The sequence below is a fragment of the Camelina sativa genome, chromosome 15, assembly GCF_000633955.1.
Source record: "Camelina sativa cultivar DH55 chromosome 15, Cs, whole genome shotgun sequence".
NCBI classification, from domain to species: Eukaryota; Viridiplantae; Streptophyta; class Magnoliopsida; order Brassicales; family Brassicaceae; genus Camelina; species Camelina sativa.
Genome location: NC_025699.1, coordinates 7,451,398 through 7,469,217, shown reverse-complemented (window position 1 = coordinate 7,469,217; position 17,820 = coordinate 7,451,398). Strand labels below are relative to the sequence as shown.

General features: G+C 33.5%; 3 protein-coding genes across 10 annotated transcripts; 1 reads left to right on the top strand and 2 right to left on the bottom strand.

Annotated features, from left to right (window-relative positions):
• LOC104748213 (probable polygalacturonase At3g15720) lies at nucleotides 3,449–5,118 on the bottom strand. The gene is made up of 7 exons (XM_010469889.1): nucleotides 5,101–5,118; nucleotides 4,624–4,773; nucleotides 4,325–4,532; nucleotides 4,025–4,106; nucleotides 3,834–3,942; nucleotides 3,627–3,749; nucleotides 3,449–3,535 (listed from the first exon to the last, which is right to left on the bottom strand). Exons 1-7 carry the CDS (start codon nucleotides 5,116–5,118, stop codon nucleotides 3,449–3,451), a joined length of 777 nt encoding a protein of 258 aa, XP_010468191.1.
• On the bottom strand, nucleotides 5,714–8,577 carry LOC104745887 (probable polygalacturonase At3g15720). 3 transcript variants are annotated; one of them, XM_019237044.1, is made up of 8 exons: nucleotides 8,350–8,577; nucleotides 8,138–8,259; nucleotides 7,866–8,024; nucleotides 6,997–7,204; nucleotides 6,678–6,759; nucleotides 6,480–6,588; nucleotides 6,270–6,392; nucleotides 5,714–6,186 (listed from the first exon to the last, which is right to left on the bottom strand). In XM_019237044.1, the coding sequence occupies exons 1-8, from the start codon at nucleotides 8,534–8,536 to the stop codon at nucleotides 5,758–5,760; spliced, it is 1,419 nt and encodes a 472-aa protein (XP_019092589.1). In that variant the 5' UTR covers nucleotides 8,537–8,577; the 3' UTR covers nucleotides 5,714–5,757. The 3 variants fall into 3 exon arrangements, with proteins under 3 accessions (XP_019092589.1, XP_010465560.1, XP_010465559.1); XM_010467258.1 differs by having other exon boundaries at nucleotides 8,138–8,271; nucleotides 8,349–8,472; XM_010467257.1 differs by having other exon boundaries at nucleotides 8,138–8,240; nucleotides 8,350–8,411.
• On the top strand, nucleotides 11,124–17,082 carry LOC104745886. Of its 6 annotated transcripts, none has more exons than XM_010467252.2 (6): nucleotides 11,141–11,728; nucleotides 11,870–11,912; nucleotides 12,097–12,174; nucleotides 12,542–12,724; nucleotides 12,829–13,285; nucleotides 16,851–17,082. In XM_010467252.2, the coding sequence occupies exons 1-4, from the start codon at nucleotides 11,249–11,251 to the stop codon at nucleotides 12,604–12,606; spliced, it is 666 nt and encodes a 221-aa protein (XP_010465554.1). In that variant the 5' UTR covers nucleotides 11,141–11,248; the 3' UTR covers nucleotides 12,607–12,724; nucleotides 12,829–13,285; nucleotides 16,851–17,082. The 6 variants fall into 6 exon arrangements, with proteins under 6 accessions (XP_019092608.1, XP_019092607.1, XP_010465554.1 ...); XM_010467251.2 differs by having other exon boundaries at nucleotides 12,829–13,346; XM_010467254.2 differs by lacking the exon at nucleotides 16,851–17,082 and having other exon boundaries at nucleotides 12,829–12,908; nucleotides 13,123–13,597.

The following is a 17,820-nucleotide window of genomic DNA, read 5'->3' as shown; positions in this document are numbered from 1 at the left end:
TGGGACTATCAACCCATTCGGTTGTCCATTTAGAAGAACTTTATACTCAACTGAAGTGACACAAAACATAATCCACGAAACCCATGACTCTGCAAACCCCATTTTCCGTAACACCGCCGCAACAAAATCTCATTCGACCCTATCATATGCCTTGCTCATGTCTGTCTTTATAGCCATAAATTTCCCTTTACAAGATGGGTTTGTGCGCAAACCATGAAACATCTCCTGAGCAATAAGGATATTATCTGAGATCAAACGACCATGGACAAAAGCCGACTGAGTCTCAGAAATAAGACCCGGTAAAACCTTCTTAAGCCGCTGACACAAAATCTTTGAGATAACCTTATATCCCATGTTACAAAGACTAATCAGCCGCAATTCCATCATCCGAGTTGGCTTGACCACTTTCGGTATGAGGCAAATATGAGTTCTATTTAAACCAACAAGGGTTACTTTATGATATGTCTATATTTTGCATCTCCTTAGCCTGTATTTGTCATGCATTTAGCTAGGACAACTAGTCGTTTTGCATCATTTTAGAACCTCTTTCGTACATTTTGCATGTTTAGGAAGTTTCTGCATCATCCTTGCATACATTGTGCATTTCAGAGTTTTTCAGGTGTCTAGGAGACGTTGGAAGCGCAGAGGATCGAGCCATGCTCAACCTCTGCAACCGAGCCACGCTCAACCTCCGCAACCAAGCCACACTCAACCTCCGCAACCGAGCCACGCTCAACCTCCGCAACCGAGTCACGCTCAACCTCCGCAACCGAGTCATGCTCAACCTCCNCTTTACAAGATGGGTTTGTGCGCAAACCATGAAACATCTCCTGAGCAATAAGGATATTATCTGAGATCAAACGACCATGGACAAAAGCCGACTGAGTCTCAGAAATAAGACCCGGTAAAACCTTCTTAAGCCGCTGACACAAAATCTTTGAGATAACCTTATATCCCATGTTACAAAGACTAATCAGCCGCAATTCCATCATCCGAGTTGGCTTGACCACTTTCGGTATGAGGCAAATATGAGTTCTATTTAAACCAACAAGGGTTACTTTATGATATGTCTATATTTTGCATCTCCTTAGCCTGTATTTGTCATGCATTTAGCTAGGACAACTAGTCGTTTTGCATCATTTTAGAACCTCTTTCGTACATTTTGCATGTTTAGGAAGTTTCTGCATCATCCTTGCATACATTGTGCATTTCAGAGTTTTTCAGGTGTCTAGGAGACGTTGGAAGCGCAGAGGATCGAGCCATGCTCAACCTCTGCAACCGAGCCACGCTCAACCTCCGCAACCAAGCCACACTCAACCTCCGCAACCGAGCCACGCTCAACCTCCGCAACCGAGTCACGCTCAACCTCCGCAACCGAGTCATGCTCAACCTCCGCAATCGAGCTACTCCCAGCTGCATCAATCGAGCCATCCTCACTTCCACAATCGAGCCATCCTCACTTCCACAATCGAGCCATCCTCACTTCCACAATCGAGCCATCCTCAACCACCTCAATTGAGCCATCACTCGAGCCACCGGTCTAGGGATTCAGCTTTTGACGTCTTCATCAAAGTTGTAAATAATTGAGTCATCTTTCCAATGCCGTTTATTTCAAGCCAATCAGAGGTGTGTTTCAAGAGTTATAATCGTTTTAGTGGATGCGTATACACCCAACTCGAGCCACTTTCACCGACCATGCTCGAGTTATTTTCACTCACACCACTCGAGCCAATCCTACTCACGCCACTCGAGCCACTCCCACTCACACCACTCGAGCCACTCCCACTAACACCAATCGAGTCACTGGATGCACACGGACAAAATTGTGTATGCCAGGAAGACGCTCCGTCTGACATGCTTCAGGAGATTCCCAAACTGACGCTCTATCTTGTCGTTTTAAGTTTTAGGGATTCACACGTTTTTACTATATATACATTTTGTTAAGTCTTGTTTTGGACATCTTAGTTTTTATCTCGTTTTCTTTTGTAAGGTTTCCCTAGCCACCAAAACCGTACTCTGATCTTGTATCCCGATATCTTTGAATTTATTCAGTATTTTGATTTGATTTCTTCTACAAAGTTGTTCTTCACATTTTAATCTATCTAAGAATGCTTGTTTCAATGTTTTCTATGTTTGCATCCTTGACTATGATTTTCGGATCTGAGTAGTGTGTTAGTTCTTGAGGATGGGATAGATTAGGTGGAGGATCTTAGGATGTAGAGTGTTTAAGCGTTGATTGCATGATTCCCTTCTGGACTAGAGTAAGAAATACTAGTTTTTCTCTGATCAATTGGGACTAGGTTTGAGACATTTCCACACCCAAAAGGTGTTTGATGAAATGTCCAACCAACTAGTGCTAGAGACTTACGTTCCTAGCCTAAGAGATTAGTTGTCTAGGATGTTTGTTGACATGAATGAACTTGTTTCTAATGCCTGCTCGACCATGATCCTCTAGCGAGAGCTAGGTATGGAAGTGGTTGAGTCTGAGTAGCTTTTGCCAAGAGATTGGATTAGCTAGGTTGTGATGTTCATTGTTTGGGGATAGTTTGCTTGTGGTATGTTAAACACTCTGTAGACTAGGATACTCCACCGACATCAATTACCCCATCCTTAGGACTTCTTTCTTTCTGATTTTTATTACATTCCTGAAAAAGTTTTGTTTCTTGTTTTTTAGTTCATGCTTAGACTCGTTTATGTTTTTATTTATTTTTGCTCCGTGTCATACATTCTCGTTTCTAGTTCTGTGACTCATTTCGGTTTTGCATTTTGATCACTCTAGGATTGTTAGAAAAAAAAAACACTCTTTTGAATTGGCTTAACTTGTGACTTCTTGATTGCATCTTGAGTGATAGTGAACCTTCCCAACTGGATTGACACCTTAAGTATTACAACGCATAAGGTTAGTTGAGACCAACTAGGAGATACAAAAATCCTAGTATCAATTTATTATCTCCACTTGTATAATACTCCCTCCGTTCTAGTTTAACTGTCGTTTAAGGTTTTTGCACACAAATTAAGGAAACTATTAAATTTTATGTTTTGCCCTTCATTAATATATTTTATAATTTTTTCATTGGTTGAAACTTTAAAACAGCAGGGATAAGATTGGAATATTCATCAAACATCTGCATTAAAAATCTAAAACGACAACTAATATGAAACAAAAATTAAATCCTAGAACGACAACTAAATTAGAACGGAGGGAGTATACTTTTTCAGTTTTCCATTAATTATCTAAAACTGTATGTAATTGTAACCAAAGAGATAAATGAAATTAATAATACGACATTGGAAACTATAAGTCGTTTCCCTCTGCTTTGCAACGGTTGTGTTCTTGGTTGCACTGATTGTGCCGACATGCAAGTTTGTTCCGGCGATAACGACATATCTGCGGTAAGGGCTAAGCATTCTAGACCTGGGATAGCGAGTGTGGACGCACCTCTCACGTTTAAACATTTTCCTGGTGCGACTTGTCCTGATCCGGTGTCCCAGTAAAATTACTATACATCACATTGCTCACTTCCACTGCCGACGACTAAAACAACCAAATATATATATATATATATATTTCATTTTCTTATCTAAAACGATCTTATGATCAACGTTAGTTAATTTGCGGTACGCACCTTATGATCTTTGGCTTTATCAGAATCTCCTTCGTTGTAGAACTGATCGATAATAATTGGATTTTCTACATTGTCTAGAGTTATTCCATGGAATGTAATCATTCTTGCGTAACCCGATCCGCCCTATGTATATTAGAAGATATTATAAAGAACAAGAAAAAGAAACACAATGTAAATTGACTTAATGAGAGATTATTAGAAAACAACCTGCCAAGTTTTGATTCGAGCCCCATTCGTAGTTCCTCTGAAGCTACAGTTTTGGACACATACATTCTCTACGGTAGCTGTCTCCCCATCTTTTCCCAAGCTTCCTATGCTATATATTTCACAATATACATGGGTTTAAGTATATACTATAAAATAACAACATTACTTTGGTAGATTTTTAATTGGTTTACCTTATTCCATGGCCTGGTCCGCAGTCTATACCAGAAATCCGGATGTTTGACGTCCCTGAACTTATCGCTATGCAATCATCACCTAGTAATGATTATAACGACATGTGAATAATGATACATCGATTAAGATAATCAGTAAATTCCAAACGACATTATATGGATGCTATTTTGACATGTAACAAGATTGCATTCATACAGAACTAGTTCTAAAGCTGCTTTTATTTAAATAATGTATGTAATCTGAGGCAATACTAAAATTGCCAAGAATCCCCAAAAGTAGTTAGAAATTGAGTTTCATACCGGTTGCGATGTGGCAGTCCTGGATGACAACGTTGGATGAAGCGCCTACGTCGATTCCATCAGTGTTAGGACTTGATTCCGGCGCATTTATCCGGAGACTTGAGATGGTCACGTAGTTGCAATTGTTAATGTGAATGTGAGCCATTGGACTATCTACATGTGTTAACCCACTCAATCTAAGGTTGTTGCAGCTCTTGAACTTCAATGCCTAACCTCATAGTGTTATTATAAATTTTGATAAAACTGCAAACAAAACGAATCAATGTTTTGGAAAATGAAACACCTGACGTGACACTCACGGTAGGTCTGGAGCCTTTGTGTTCCCACCAGCTCGAACCCTGGCCGTTAATTTCGCCGTCACCTTCAACCACAAGTCCTTCAATGTCTGCAAAAAGAATCCATTGATCTTTGTCTCCTTTCCAATTTCCTTTACTCGATGCAACCAGATTCTGTCAAGATATAAACATTCTATATTCGTCTTACTCTTTTTAATTGTAGTTGTTTATACTTTTCGTCTAAAAAATCAAAACATATATGATCATTCTTTTCGTCTAAAAAAACAATAACATATCAAATGCTATACTGATAAGAGTTTAGATTATAAATGTTACTAATATTCGTTAAAAATATGTTTATAAACATTATCCCGCACATACGTAAATATTGCAAACCTGATAATAATCTTAATTTTTGAAATCATCCCCGCACGTACGTGTGGGTCCGAATCTAGTTAATGTGATACATGTATATAAGTATTGTTCATATTTCGTTTATACCTTTAAAAATAAAATCATGTTTGGTTATACTGTAATTAGTAGATAATTAATTGTAAAGACTGATTAGATACATGTATATAAGTATTGTTCATATTTCGTTTATACCTTTAAAAAGGTTCCTTACCAAATCCGATTAGGTAATATTCTTTTATGGGTGGTAATTTGATTTAGTCAATGTTCTAATATGTCGCAGAATATATGGAGAATATGTCGTTGTTTTGTTTGTTAATTTGTTTCTTACTTAACGACTCAACCATGAAAATATTTCCATATCCATTGTTAATATCAAAGATTTACTTTTGATATATTAATTATTGTTAGCATTTTTTAATTTGTTTTTTTGGATAATAAATACTAATGGCATTGGTTATAAATATCTTCAAACTTCAAGACTACTTTGATAAAAGGTTAATCATAATTGCTAATTCTCTAATTGATTTGGCCTAAAATCCTAGATAATTAAATTTGGAATTTGATTTTTAATTAGAAGTTTTTTCTAATGATGCAGTCATACAGACCACATAGATATAGTTTAAAGAATCCGGATATATTGTTTCCACTCTCACTAATATCTAATCACTTCAATTTGAAATCCATGTGGTGACGAAACGCATAAAAACAAGGGTTACTTTATCATCTCCACTTGTATAATATACTTTAGAAGTTTTCCATTAATAATCTAAAACTGTATGTAACCAAAGAGATAAATGAAAATAATACGGTATTGGAAACTATAAGTCGTTTCCCTCTGCTTTCAAAATCCCATATTGGATCTTGCATCGGTTGTGTTCTTGGTTGCACTGATTGTGCCAACATGCAAGTTTGTTCCGGCGATGACAACATATTTGCGGTAAGGGCTAAGCATTCTAGACCTGGGACAGCGAGTGTGGACGCACCTCTCACGTTTAAACATTGTCCTTGTGCGACTTGTCCTGATCCTGATGATGCGGTTGCTATTTTCACGTCTCTCAAGAAAATATCTGTGCACGGTACTCTCTCGCTGCACCTGAAGTCAACTCCGTACTCTGACTTCGACGTCCCAACGAAATTACTATACATCACATTGCTCACTTCCACTGCCGACGACTAAAACAACCAAAAAAATATATATTTCATTTTCTGATCTAAAACAATTTTATGATCAACGTTAGTAAATTTGTGGTACGTACCTTATGATCTTTGGCTTTATCAGAATCTCCTCCGTTGTAGAGCTGATCGATAATAATTGGATTTTCTACATTGTCTAGAGTTATTCCATGGAATGTAATCATTCTTGCGTAACCCGATCCGCCCTATGTATATTAGGAGATATTATAAAGAACAAGAAAAAGAAACACAATGTAAAATCATGAGTTAATGAGAGATTATTAGAAAAGTACCTGCCAAGTTTTGATCCGAGCCCCATTCGTAGTTCCTCTGAAGTTACAGTTTTGGACACATACATTCTCAACGGTAGCTGTCTCCCCATCTTTTCCCAAGCTTCCTATGCTATATATTTTACAATATACATGGTTAATGGTTTTTAGTATATACTATATAAAAATAACGTTACTTTGGTAGATTTTTAATTAGTTAACCTTATTCCATGGCCTGGTCCGCAGTCTATACCGGAAATCCGGATGTTTGACGTCCCTGAACTTATCGCTATGCAATCATCACCTAGTAATGAGTGTAACGACATGTGAATGATACATCAATTAAGATAATCAGTAAATTCCAAACGACATTATATGGATGCGACATTCGGTGGACCGTCTATTTTGACATGTAACAAGATTGCATTCATACAGGAACTAGTTCTAAAGCTGCTTTTGTTTTAATAATGTATGTAATCTGAGGCAATACTAAAAAATTGCCAAGAGTCCCCAAAAGTAGTTAGAAATTGAGTTTTCATACCGGTTGCGATGAGGCAGTCTTGGATGACAACGTTGGATGAACCGCCTACGTCGATGCCATCAGTGTTAGGACTTGATTCCGGCGCATTTATCCGGAGACTTGAGATGGTCACGTAGTTGCAATCGTTAATGTGAATGTGAGCCATTGGACTATCTACGTGCGTTAATCCACTCAATCTAAGGTTGTTGCAGCTCTTGAACTTCAATGCCTAATACCTCAGAATATCTCGTTTTATTTAATTTTCATAAAACTGCAAACAAAACGAATCAATGTTTTGGAAAATGAAACATCTAACGTGACACTCACGGTAGGTCTGGAGCCTTTGTGTTCCCACCAGCTCGAACCCTGGCCGTTAATTTCGCCGTCACCTTCAACCACAAGTCCTTCAATGTCTGCAAAAAGAATCCATTGATCTTTGTCTCCTTTCCAATTTCCTTTACTCGATGCAACCAGATTGCCTAAAATCTTCATTTAAATTACTAATTACTCACCTTAATATATTATTCGTTGTTACTATATTAACAGAAAAAGCATATTCTTCATGAATAAAAACAGAAAACAGGGGAAAAACAGAGTACCTGCACAAAAATAGGGGCCGATTTGCAAGAGNAGCGCCTACGTCGATTCCATCAGTGTTAGGACTTGATTCCGGCGCATTTATCCGGAGACTTGAGATGGTCACGTAGTTGCAATTGTTAATGTGAATGTGAGCCATTGGACTATCTACATGTGTTAACCCACTCAATCTAAGGTTGTTGCAGCTCTTGAACTTCAATGCCTAACCTCATAGTGTTATTATAAATTTTGATAAAACTGCAAACAAAACGAATCAATGTTTTGGAAAATGAAACATCTAACGTGACACTCACGGTAGGTCTGGAGCCTTTGTGTTCCCACCAGCTCGAACCCTGGCCGTTAATTTCGCCGTCACCTTCAACCACAAGTCCTTCAATGTCTGCAAAAAGAATCCATTGATCTTTGTCTCCTTTCCAATTTCCTTTACTCGATGCAACCAGATTGCCTAAAATCTTCATTTAAATTACTAATTACTCACCTTAATATATTATTCGTTGTTACTATATTAACAGAAAAAGCATATTCTTCATGAATAAAAACAGAAAACAGGGGAAAAACAGAGTACCTGCACAAAAATAGGGGCCGATTTGCAAGAGCCTTGAAACTTCAGGGGCTGTAACATAAATGTCATCCCTGCCGGCACGACAAGCTGCCCATCTCCTGTTCCGCTACAGACAGCTTCCCAAGCTTTTAAGAACATTGATTCGTTTATAATTTCAGAAAAAAAATTTGGATGTATAATGAACAAATTGCAACTGCAAGACAAGCATATTTTACCTGTGAATCGTCTGTAACTCCATCTCCAACCGCTCCGAATTGAGTAACATCCAATGCATTCGAAGATGTGAAGATTTGGAGAATGACCAGTGAGAAACTCAAGAACCAAGTCTTCTTCTTCATATATTTTTGGAGAAAGAAGAGTTAACCATGAAAGAAAATGAATATATTTACAGTATAAGAACATAGATTGTTCAAGCGAAGGCTTTACTATAGACTACTTATATAGATGCCATATTTACAAAGAAAAGAAGATGCTTAAAGACCTTTACCATTTTCAGCGGGTATGTGTGGGACAGTAGAAGACAACGTATGTGAAAATCCAAAAATATGTATAGGTATATGTACATTTAAATTTCTTAACAAAACAAATGATACAGTAACAACTACATTAATTACCAGTGTCCATGGGGGGTCGGAGTGGGCACTGTAATTATTAGTAATAATAAAAAAGGTTGTCATAAAAGTACGTACCATTGTCTTACTATTAGGGGGTGGTACTGAATTCAGATTGATGAAGATTTTTGAAGAGTTTAACAAAATCATTAAAATGAATAAGTGAAAGATTGTTAAAAATTGCTAGAGAGTTTTGTTGATTAGTTTTCTAAAATTTTGTTAAGTTTTCCAAACAATCCATTTTGTTAAGTTTTCCAAACAATCCATGTATTTTTGTATTTTTATAATACTTTCGATGACTTTAATTTGTAAAGAAAGTGTCTAAAATCATGAACCAATAACATAATAATTAAACTCATTAACAATCCTATATTATTTTGTATTAATTGAATAATACAAAACTTTTAGTGACTTTATAAAAGTCTCAATCCAATAACCCAAATTTGTTAAGATTTTAAATGACTTTTTACAAATCACAAACTAATAACACTAAACTTTAACAGAGTTTAATAAAATTTTAATCTAATAACAACAGATTCTACATAACATATAAAATCTTTAAATCTCTATTCAAATCTCAAACTAATAACTCCCACTTAGTGTTATCTATAGCAAAAATATAATTGTGTATTCATTTAGAACAATTTTAAAGGAAATTACTAACACTACTAGATTAAGACCCGTGCTAGAGCACGGTTTGAAATTCATTTTATTTATATTGTAATTTTTATGTAAAATATAATTTATGTGATTGTTGTTAAAAGTTTTTTTTGGATAAAATATTATGCAATAAAATCATATGCTAAATATGATGGCTTGAAAAAGATACATATTATGTAAGTTTTATACTGTTAATGATTCTAGATAAGTACTCGTGCTATAACACTGATTAAATTTAATTTTCTACAAAATTATGTATATTTTATATTTTAAAATATTGTAGTTTATGTATGTGAAGTTATTTCAACAATGTATATTCTGCATCATGACTTGAATGTCATTATAAGACATAATTTTGTAAATTAGTTTTTAAAAAGCGAGTAATTATATTATGAGTAATTTAATATATTGTTATACTTTTCGTTTTAATATACTTGGTTTCTTGAAATTCTTTCATATTATTGACATTGCTATAACAAATCAATTTGGAGTGTTTATAGCTTCTAACTTTTATATCAAGATTCAATATTTTATAAATATTTCAAAATAAATTATTTAAAGTTTATTATATTATATAAAATTCAACAAAAATATGAAATTGAATTTAAATATTCAAATTTTGACCCATTACTAAGTAAAATTTTTAATTCAATTGATATTTTTTAAAGAATAATATTACTAAAGCTTGAATATTTTATAAATTGAACAATTTATATTTGTTTTAAAAAATCAACTTATGGTATATCTGGAAATAAAACTATTTTTATTATAATATGATAATTTATTTGTTTTACAAAATAGACTCATATATAAAAATGAGAGCTGAAGTATTATGATAATTAATAAATTAATATGTTAAGTTAGATATAAAAAAAATAATATGGATGAATAAAGGAAATTAATATGGTAAATTAGATGATATCAAATGATTTTTTAGAATATTTCTTTAAGATTTTCGGAAATAAATTAAAGTTGCACCCAATATTTAACTTGTAACCAATTAATCTATCAATTAATCTATAACCTATTTGCAAACAACTTATTAAAATTATATAGTTTACAAAACAATGTTGTTTAATTCCGCTTTATTATAAAGGGAATAACAAAAGTATAAGGAAAAATATTTATAAGTAAACTGCCATAGTTTATATGAAAGTCTATTCAACAAAAAAAAAACTTCCATATACAAACAAACTAAATTGGTATTTTTCAGTCGCTAAAAAATTTGGAAGTCCTAAAAGAGAACACCTAAAATCTTGGTTATGGAGACATCATTTTTATGATTCTGAACTTGAAAGTTTGAGTGGTCCACGGACTCCAAAATAAGAGTGGCATGTTTTTATTTTAGGAGAGATTGGCACTATGGCACAGTTTTTATGGCACATTCTAGCACACTTTCTATCCATGAGACACTTTTTTACAACTTTTTAAACTATTCACATAATTTTTGGACTATTTTGCCCTTGACATATAACAAGAATATGAGAGAGAGTTAAGATCAAACTAGAGTTTAAACAAAACAAAATATGGGGACCATTTTTACTAGGGAAATTACCTAGAATATTACATAAAAGTAGGTTTATTACTATAACAACACGTTATGATTCTTGACTTACTCAAACAATACAGAAAAGTTTGATTATTACTTCTAAACCAGAGTTGTGTGTTTTATTACGGTTTATGCCATTTACATTTAAAATTGTCTTTGATTTTTAAGAGAAAGGAACACAAAAACCTTGAAGAATCGATTCCTGATTTTTTTTGGGATTCTCTTAAATTTGGGTTGGTAAAAAAATATGAGATTGATTCCTTCTAATTTGATTCATCTTCTTCGACTAAAATCATGGCAAAAGAAAGAAAATTATCAGAGCTGGACAATTATTCTGTGGGCTCACTGTTCACTTTCTCTCTCAAGAACAAAGTTGTAGATCTAGTTTTTATTTTGCGTGAGTCCAAAACTTGTGGGTTGTTCTCTCCTTCTCTTCAACCTCCTCAGTCGCCGATCTTCAACAGTGGGTGTGAAACAACAATAGAGCGAGATACAATGGCGATGAGCTTGATGAACAGAGCAATCTCAAGAACCGAAACCGTCGGTGCTTTCAGACTCTCGTTTAATCTCCTTAGGAATTTCTCTGCGTCGCCGGCGGCATCTCCTCCATCGAGTGAAAACCCTAGCTCCGATGCGAATAAACCTAAAAGAAGAAAGAAGAAGAACTTAATCGAAGTCGCTCAGTTATTACCTAACTGGGGAATCGGGTACCATATGGCTAAAGCTGACTGGAACAGAATCTCTTATGAAATCAGTAAGATCAATCTCTACCAGGTCCTTTCTTCTTCTTCTTCTTCTTCTTCACTTTCACTTACTGTTTTGTGTTCTCTTTCTTGTTTGGTTGTAAAGTTTACATTTTTTCATATGCTGAGAAGATGCATTTGGGGTTTTGTTTGATTTTGGATTCAAATGCAGTATGGTAGACATGGAAAAGCTTGGGGGATTGTTCACAAAGATGGTGAGTCTTTTTTTTGGTTCCTCTATGCTTTTTCATTGTTTGCTTTCCCAAGTTTGTAAAGGTTTCTTCTTGTCCTTGAAGCCAATCTTTTTACCCCTTTGTTTTTCGATTACATTAGAATCTCTCCATCTCAGTCTCTCGCTCTAGGGTTCTGGGTTCCCAGCGCTGACTATACATCATTCAGGTAAAATATCTTGGGGAGGATGGGCCAAATACACCTCTTATTGGAGCTACTACTGTGTGCTCTCCTTGGGATCTTTTGGTCAGTAGATCCTCACGTCCACTCTAACTAATATTCTGTGATATTCCTAAGTATTTAAAATTCATAGTGAAAAAAAAATGGCTCTCTTCATTTCAAGAATAAGGTTCTTGTCTCACATCATCTTCTTTGAGATACTTTAATACTTTGGAACCTACAAGTTCCTGCTTCTAGTATGATTATTTTGACTATCGAATTCCTAAAATTGGTCTGGATAATCTAGAAAAGATTTATTAGTAGGAAAATAGAAATCATATTCTATTTGTGCAAAGTAACAATACACAATAGATGACTTATGCCATTCATACTTTTGATTGTAACCTACTTGAGATAAGCCTGCGATAAGCTATTTGTTGTCAATTTTATACAGAACTTCTCAGGACTTTCCCACCTCAACATCAAGATGCAAAGAGCAAAGTAGTGTGCACAGATTAGCTTTGCTTGTATGAGACATGCTCAGGGGATTCACAATGTTGATGGGGAAAAGAACTATAAGGCCTACATGTCTCATGAGTACTTCGATGCAGAGTTGACCCAACTTGGCTGGAAACAGGTATGTAGAAAAAAGAGCTGCACTTGCACCACTTTATTCAAAATGTTAAATAGATTCATCTTTCCAACTTCAGTTACTGAAGAGATAGTTTCTCTTGGTGACAGGTAGATGGTTTGTGTAAGCATATTCATTCCAGTGGACTTCACAAGAAGATTGAACTGGTCAGATCGTCTCCACTGATGAGGTGTATTTGTGATTACAGAGGTCTTCTGCTAATTTGTCTACTTGGTTAGGAAGGCTAACAGAGTTATTGGTTGCCAGTGTGTTCTTAGACTAACAGATTGTGCTTCCATTTATTTGTGTCATTATATTATAAAATGAAATTTGAGCAGAAAACTTTATTTACATTAACATTTGAAGATTTTAAAATTGTTAACGATGTTATGTTTTGTATGTAGAACATTGTAAACTGCTGTTGGTGTTTTTGGTGGAGAGGGATACACATATATGAGTGATGTACTACCTCTAATGGTAGCAAATGCAGGAAACAACATCCGTGCAGCTATATCGAGTTTAAATTGCCCACCAATTATTACAGAGGAGTCCTGCAGAGAACATTTGGTATGCTTTTTTTCTACAGAGAACCCCAATTATTACAGAGGAGTCCTACAGAGGAGTCATGGTAAACTATCAAACGATTTTAATCTTTCATGTCCATAAAATCAAGTCCACATAGACGCTAAATTATACAGGTCCACTAAAAATTATTTGTATTGGTGAAGTAGTCATTGTTAACTATCAAACAATTTTAACCTCATCATATCCCCTAAAAACCTAAGCATGAAATCGCTCATTATATCCTATACTAAACTCTAAACCCTACACCTCTAAACTCTAAACCCTAAAACTCTAAACCCTAAATCCTAAATTTTAGATCATAAACCATAATCATAAATTTAATTTCATAGTAATTGTAACAAATGTAGCCAAATCTGAATAATTTTTACTAGAAAACATAAAACTGATGGTCAATAACAAATGAAAAAGATTTGATGGATGATATTATATATACTAAACATGAAACTATATAATCATAAATATATAAGCATATAGATTTGATTTTGTAGATGATAAATATATCAAAATGCAAAACTAAAAATATAATGTATAAATGTGGCTAAGGAATAAATATATTGTTATCTACCACTCAAGATTATTCAAACACATATATTAAAGAAAGGGAGTAAGATAAACAAATACAATAAAAATTATTTGGAGATGGAGAGAGAGTTAGAGAGGGTGAGAAAAAAAAAAGATAAAGGATATGAAATAGAATAAAAAAATAAAAATTAAAAGAAGGATGTATTGTTGGGAAGTAATATGTTTGGAGAAAGAGTTAAAGGGTAAGAAAGTAAAACAATATAAGAAAAGTGTGTAGTGGTGCAAAAGTGTGTTAGAATGTAATTTTTTATAGAAAAATGTGTTAGAGTGCAAATATTTCTTTTAGATATTAGTGAGAATGGGAACAATATATCCGGATTCTTTAAAGTATATGTGGTCTGTATGACTGCATCATTAGAAAAAACTTCTAATTAATAATCAAATTCCAAATTTAATTATCTAGGATTTTAGGCCAAATCAATTAGAGAATTAGCAATTATGACTAATCTTATCTATATTAACATTTTTACATCAGTTTTATCAAAGTAGTCTTGGAGTTTGAAGGTATTTACAACCAATGCCATTAGTATTTATTATCCAAAAAAATAAATTAAAAAATGCTAACAATAATTAATATATCAAAAGTAAATCTTTGATATTAACAATGGATATGAAAATATTTTCATGGTTGAGTCGTTAATTAACAAACAAATTAACAAACAAATTAACGACATATTCTCCATATATTCCGCAACATATTAGAACATTGCCTAAATCAAATCACCACCCATAAAAGAATATTACCTACTCGGATTTGGTAAGGCAGCTTTTTAAAGGTATAAACGAAATATGAACAATACTTATATACATATATCTAATCAGTCTTTACAATTAATTATCTACTAATTACAGTATAACCAAATATGATTTTATTTTTCACTAGCAATTGACCCGTGCTACGCGCGGAAGTTAGATGAAGGTGTATTTGGGGGTTTTGTTGTGTATATTATTTTTTGGTTATGTAAATTCATCTTTATGTCTGTTTTTGTATTTGATTTGGTTGCTTATGTTGTTTGTTGGATATTTTTTTTAAAAAATAGGTTTTGCAGTAAGTATAATTTAGTGTGTTTTTTTCTTTTCAAAATTTGAGATCATCTTCTGTGTTTTTTAAATATTTTAAAATTATTATGATGAGAAGTTAACAATGTGTACTTAAAGTTGTTGTTTTGCTGTAGTTGTTAGTTGATTAATATATTATTATTTGTCATTTTGTCGTTGTCTAGTATTTGACATGTGCTTAGCGGGAGAGTTTGATTAGAGTGTGATATGTGTTTTTTGGTGGATATTTATAAAGTGTTTTGTTATTTTCTCTTTATATCTTGGTTGCTATTTTTTGGTGTTTTTTTTAAATGGTCATTTTGGCTTTCTTGCTTGCTTTTTTTGCATTAAGTATATAATCTACTGTGTAGTTTTACATTTTTATTTTATATTAGTTGTGTTTATTTTACAATTTGGTTTTGTTTTTCAGTTATTTAAATTACATAGTTGTAGATTATGATGTATAAGTTGATTTCTGGATATAATTGTTTTTTTTCCTGTTATCCGTTTGTTTTTTTTGTGATTGTGTTACAAAGTTTGTAAATCAGTATTTTTTTTATAAGGTTTTAATTTACTTACATTTATGTATTTATATATCTATATTTTTTCTTACGTACATTGATTGGGTCCAAATATTCGTTTAGTCTTTTAAAGGTAGTGGTGTATTAGGTCTAGATTGGGTTTTATCAATTTGAGGATGTATTTGTCCTTTAGGGAAATAGCCCGTGTCTTGTAGTTTTGTTTTTTCTTCTTTACCGTATATCGGTTGTTGGATGGAATGGTGTATTTTGATCTAAAGGATAGTAGTAGGCTTGTAGATCTTATTTGATGGACGTTCTTCGTTTTGAAGCATTCACTGTGTCGATACAGAAAACTTTAATTTTTTTGGTGCCTTTGGGAAGGTTTTGTCTTGCCTTTGAATCGGTGGTGGATAATTGGTGCTCTCCTGGTTAGTTCATTGACCGCTGGCTCTCCCATGTGTACATTTCATTCTCTAATTAAGTAATCGACTCTTTTAAGAAGGTTGTTATAAGTTTAGTTTCAATAGGACCATCTCAGTATTTGGCTGGATTTATTATGATTTGCTCTTTTTGAAATTTCTTGTTTTTTTGTGGATTTCTGTTTGCGTATGTATTGATTCTGAAATACTACTGGTTCTGCTGTTTTTTGCTATTTTTCAGGAGCCTTGGCTTTGGCTCGACTTCATTTACTAATCTTTTTTTAGCGTCTCTTTTGTGGTTTGTTAGTGTCTGCATCTCTTACCTTTTTTTTTGTTTGGTGATAGATGTGTCAACAGGTGCCAAATTAGGTTTACATTGTTTTAGTTTCGTTACCTTCATCCTGTTTTATTTTTCTTGATTCCCCTGTTTTGATTGGTCTTCCCTTTTGTACTTTTGCGACCTTGCTTTTGTTTACTGTATTTTTCTTTGAAGTTGTTCTTCGTGCATAACAATTTTATATCTTATAGGTAAACACCATTTTGCTAATATCTTTATCCTCGTGTTCATAGTTGTTCGTAATATCTGTTGACTTATGTTGGCATGCTGCTCTATTTTTTTTAATAAGTTGTTTCCAATTTTGTTGTATTTTCAATTTTTTGAGATTGGACACATTGACATAATATTTGAATAAGAAAACTTGTAAAAAACTCTTACATTGGAAATATAGGTCATTATTAAAGGATGATAACATTCATAAACCATATTGTCGATCGTTTAACTAAAAAAAGAAGACAAATTTGACCATTTGTTTGTAGTAGTAGCAATGAGGACATCTATTTTTCATGTCAGTGAGGCTACAGATGATGGTTGGTTGAACTTCTCTCAATGTAGTGAAGTAGCATTGTAGTTTTTGCACATTGATTTTGTGTAAGGACTTCTTGTTATTTTTCCAGCATTGATCACCCTTTGCTTTGTTTTCTTTCCAGCCTAGTTTATCCAACCACAATTGGCCTTCCTTAGTGTCACCTCTGCACAACTTCACAATACCGTAAAGGTAAATACCGTTTGCATAATTACCTTATGCTGCCTTTTTCAAGTGTTAACCCTTCTTCTGTGTTGTTGTTGTGAAACTACTCCTGGATTCTTTTGATGTAATGTGCCTCCACATTTTCACTTGCAATACATTTTTCCATTAAATCTTGGTACTTTCTTATTGCTGCTAATGGATGCATTGCTAGTGGTCTTAGGTTGATATTCTTGTAAACTCGATTATCTTGGGCTGTCTTTGCAAGGTCTGGTGATGCTAGCATAATATGTCTGACCGTTTTTCGTGAAATCCGAGCAGCTCTTGAGATGATTTAATAAAGAATAAGTAATTATAAACGAAAGGATGAAAGAAACATAACAAACACTGAAAAATATTAATTACAAAAAAGTGATACACAACTAAGAAAAAAAAAGGTAAACAACGATGATGGTATCATATTGGGCATAGTGGTATACAGTGAATTATTTATAGTGTTTGAAGTCGGTTACTTCAGTTTTTTTAGATTAGATAAGAAAGAATCTAGAATATCTTGATTGTGAAGTTTTAAATGACACATCTTTTTTGCCGTAAAAAAAAAATTAAAAATGATACATACATCTTTTTAAGATTGAGAAATATGTAGTCCGAAATATATGATCTAACTAATTTAAAAATATTTATAAGAATTGAATATTTGATATTTGTTTGTTATTAGAGAAATTATATCATCGCAATCAAACACAATCTTTATAAATGGTAAAACATTGATTGTGGAAAAAATCCTTTTAATTTGTTTGAAAATATTCTACTATAATATTTGATTGAAACTCTTCCATAACCAAACATTATTTAGTCTAAAATATGTTTTAATCGCTGAAAATAAATAACGTTTGATTTTGTTTTCTATTTTAGATTTTCACAGAATTTTA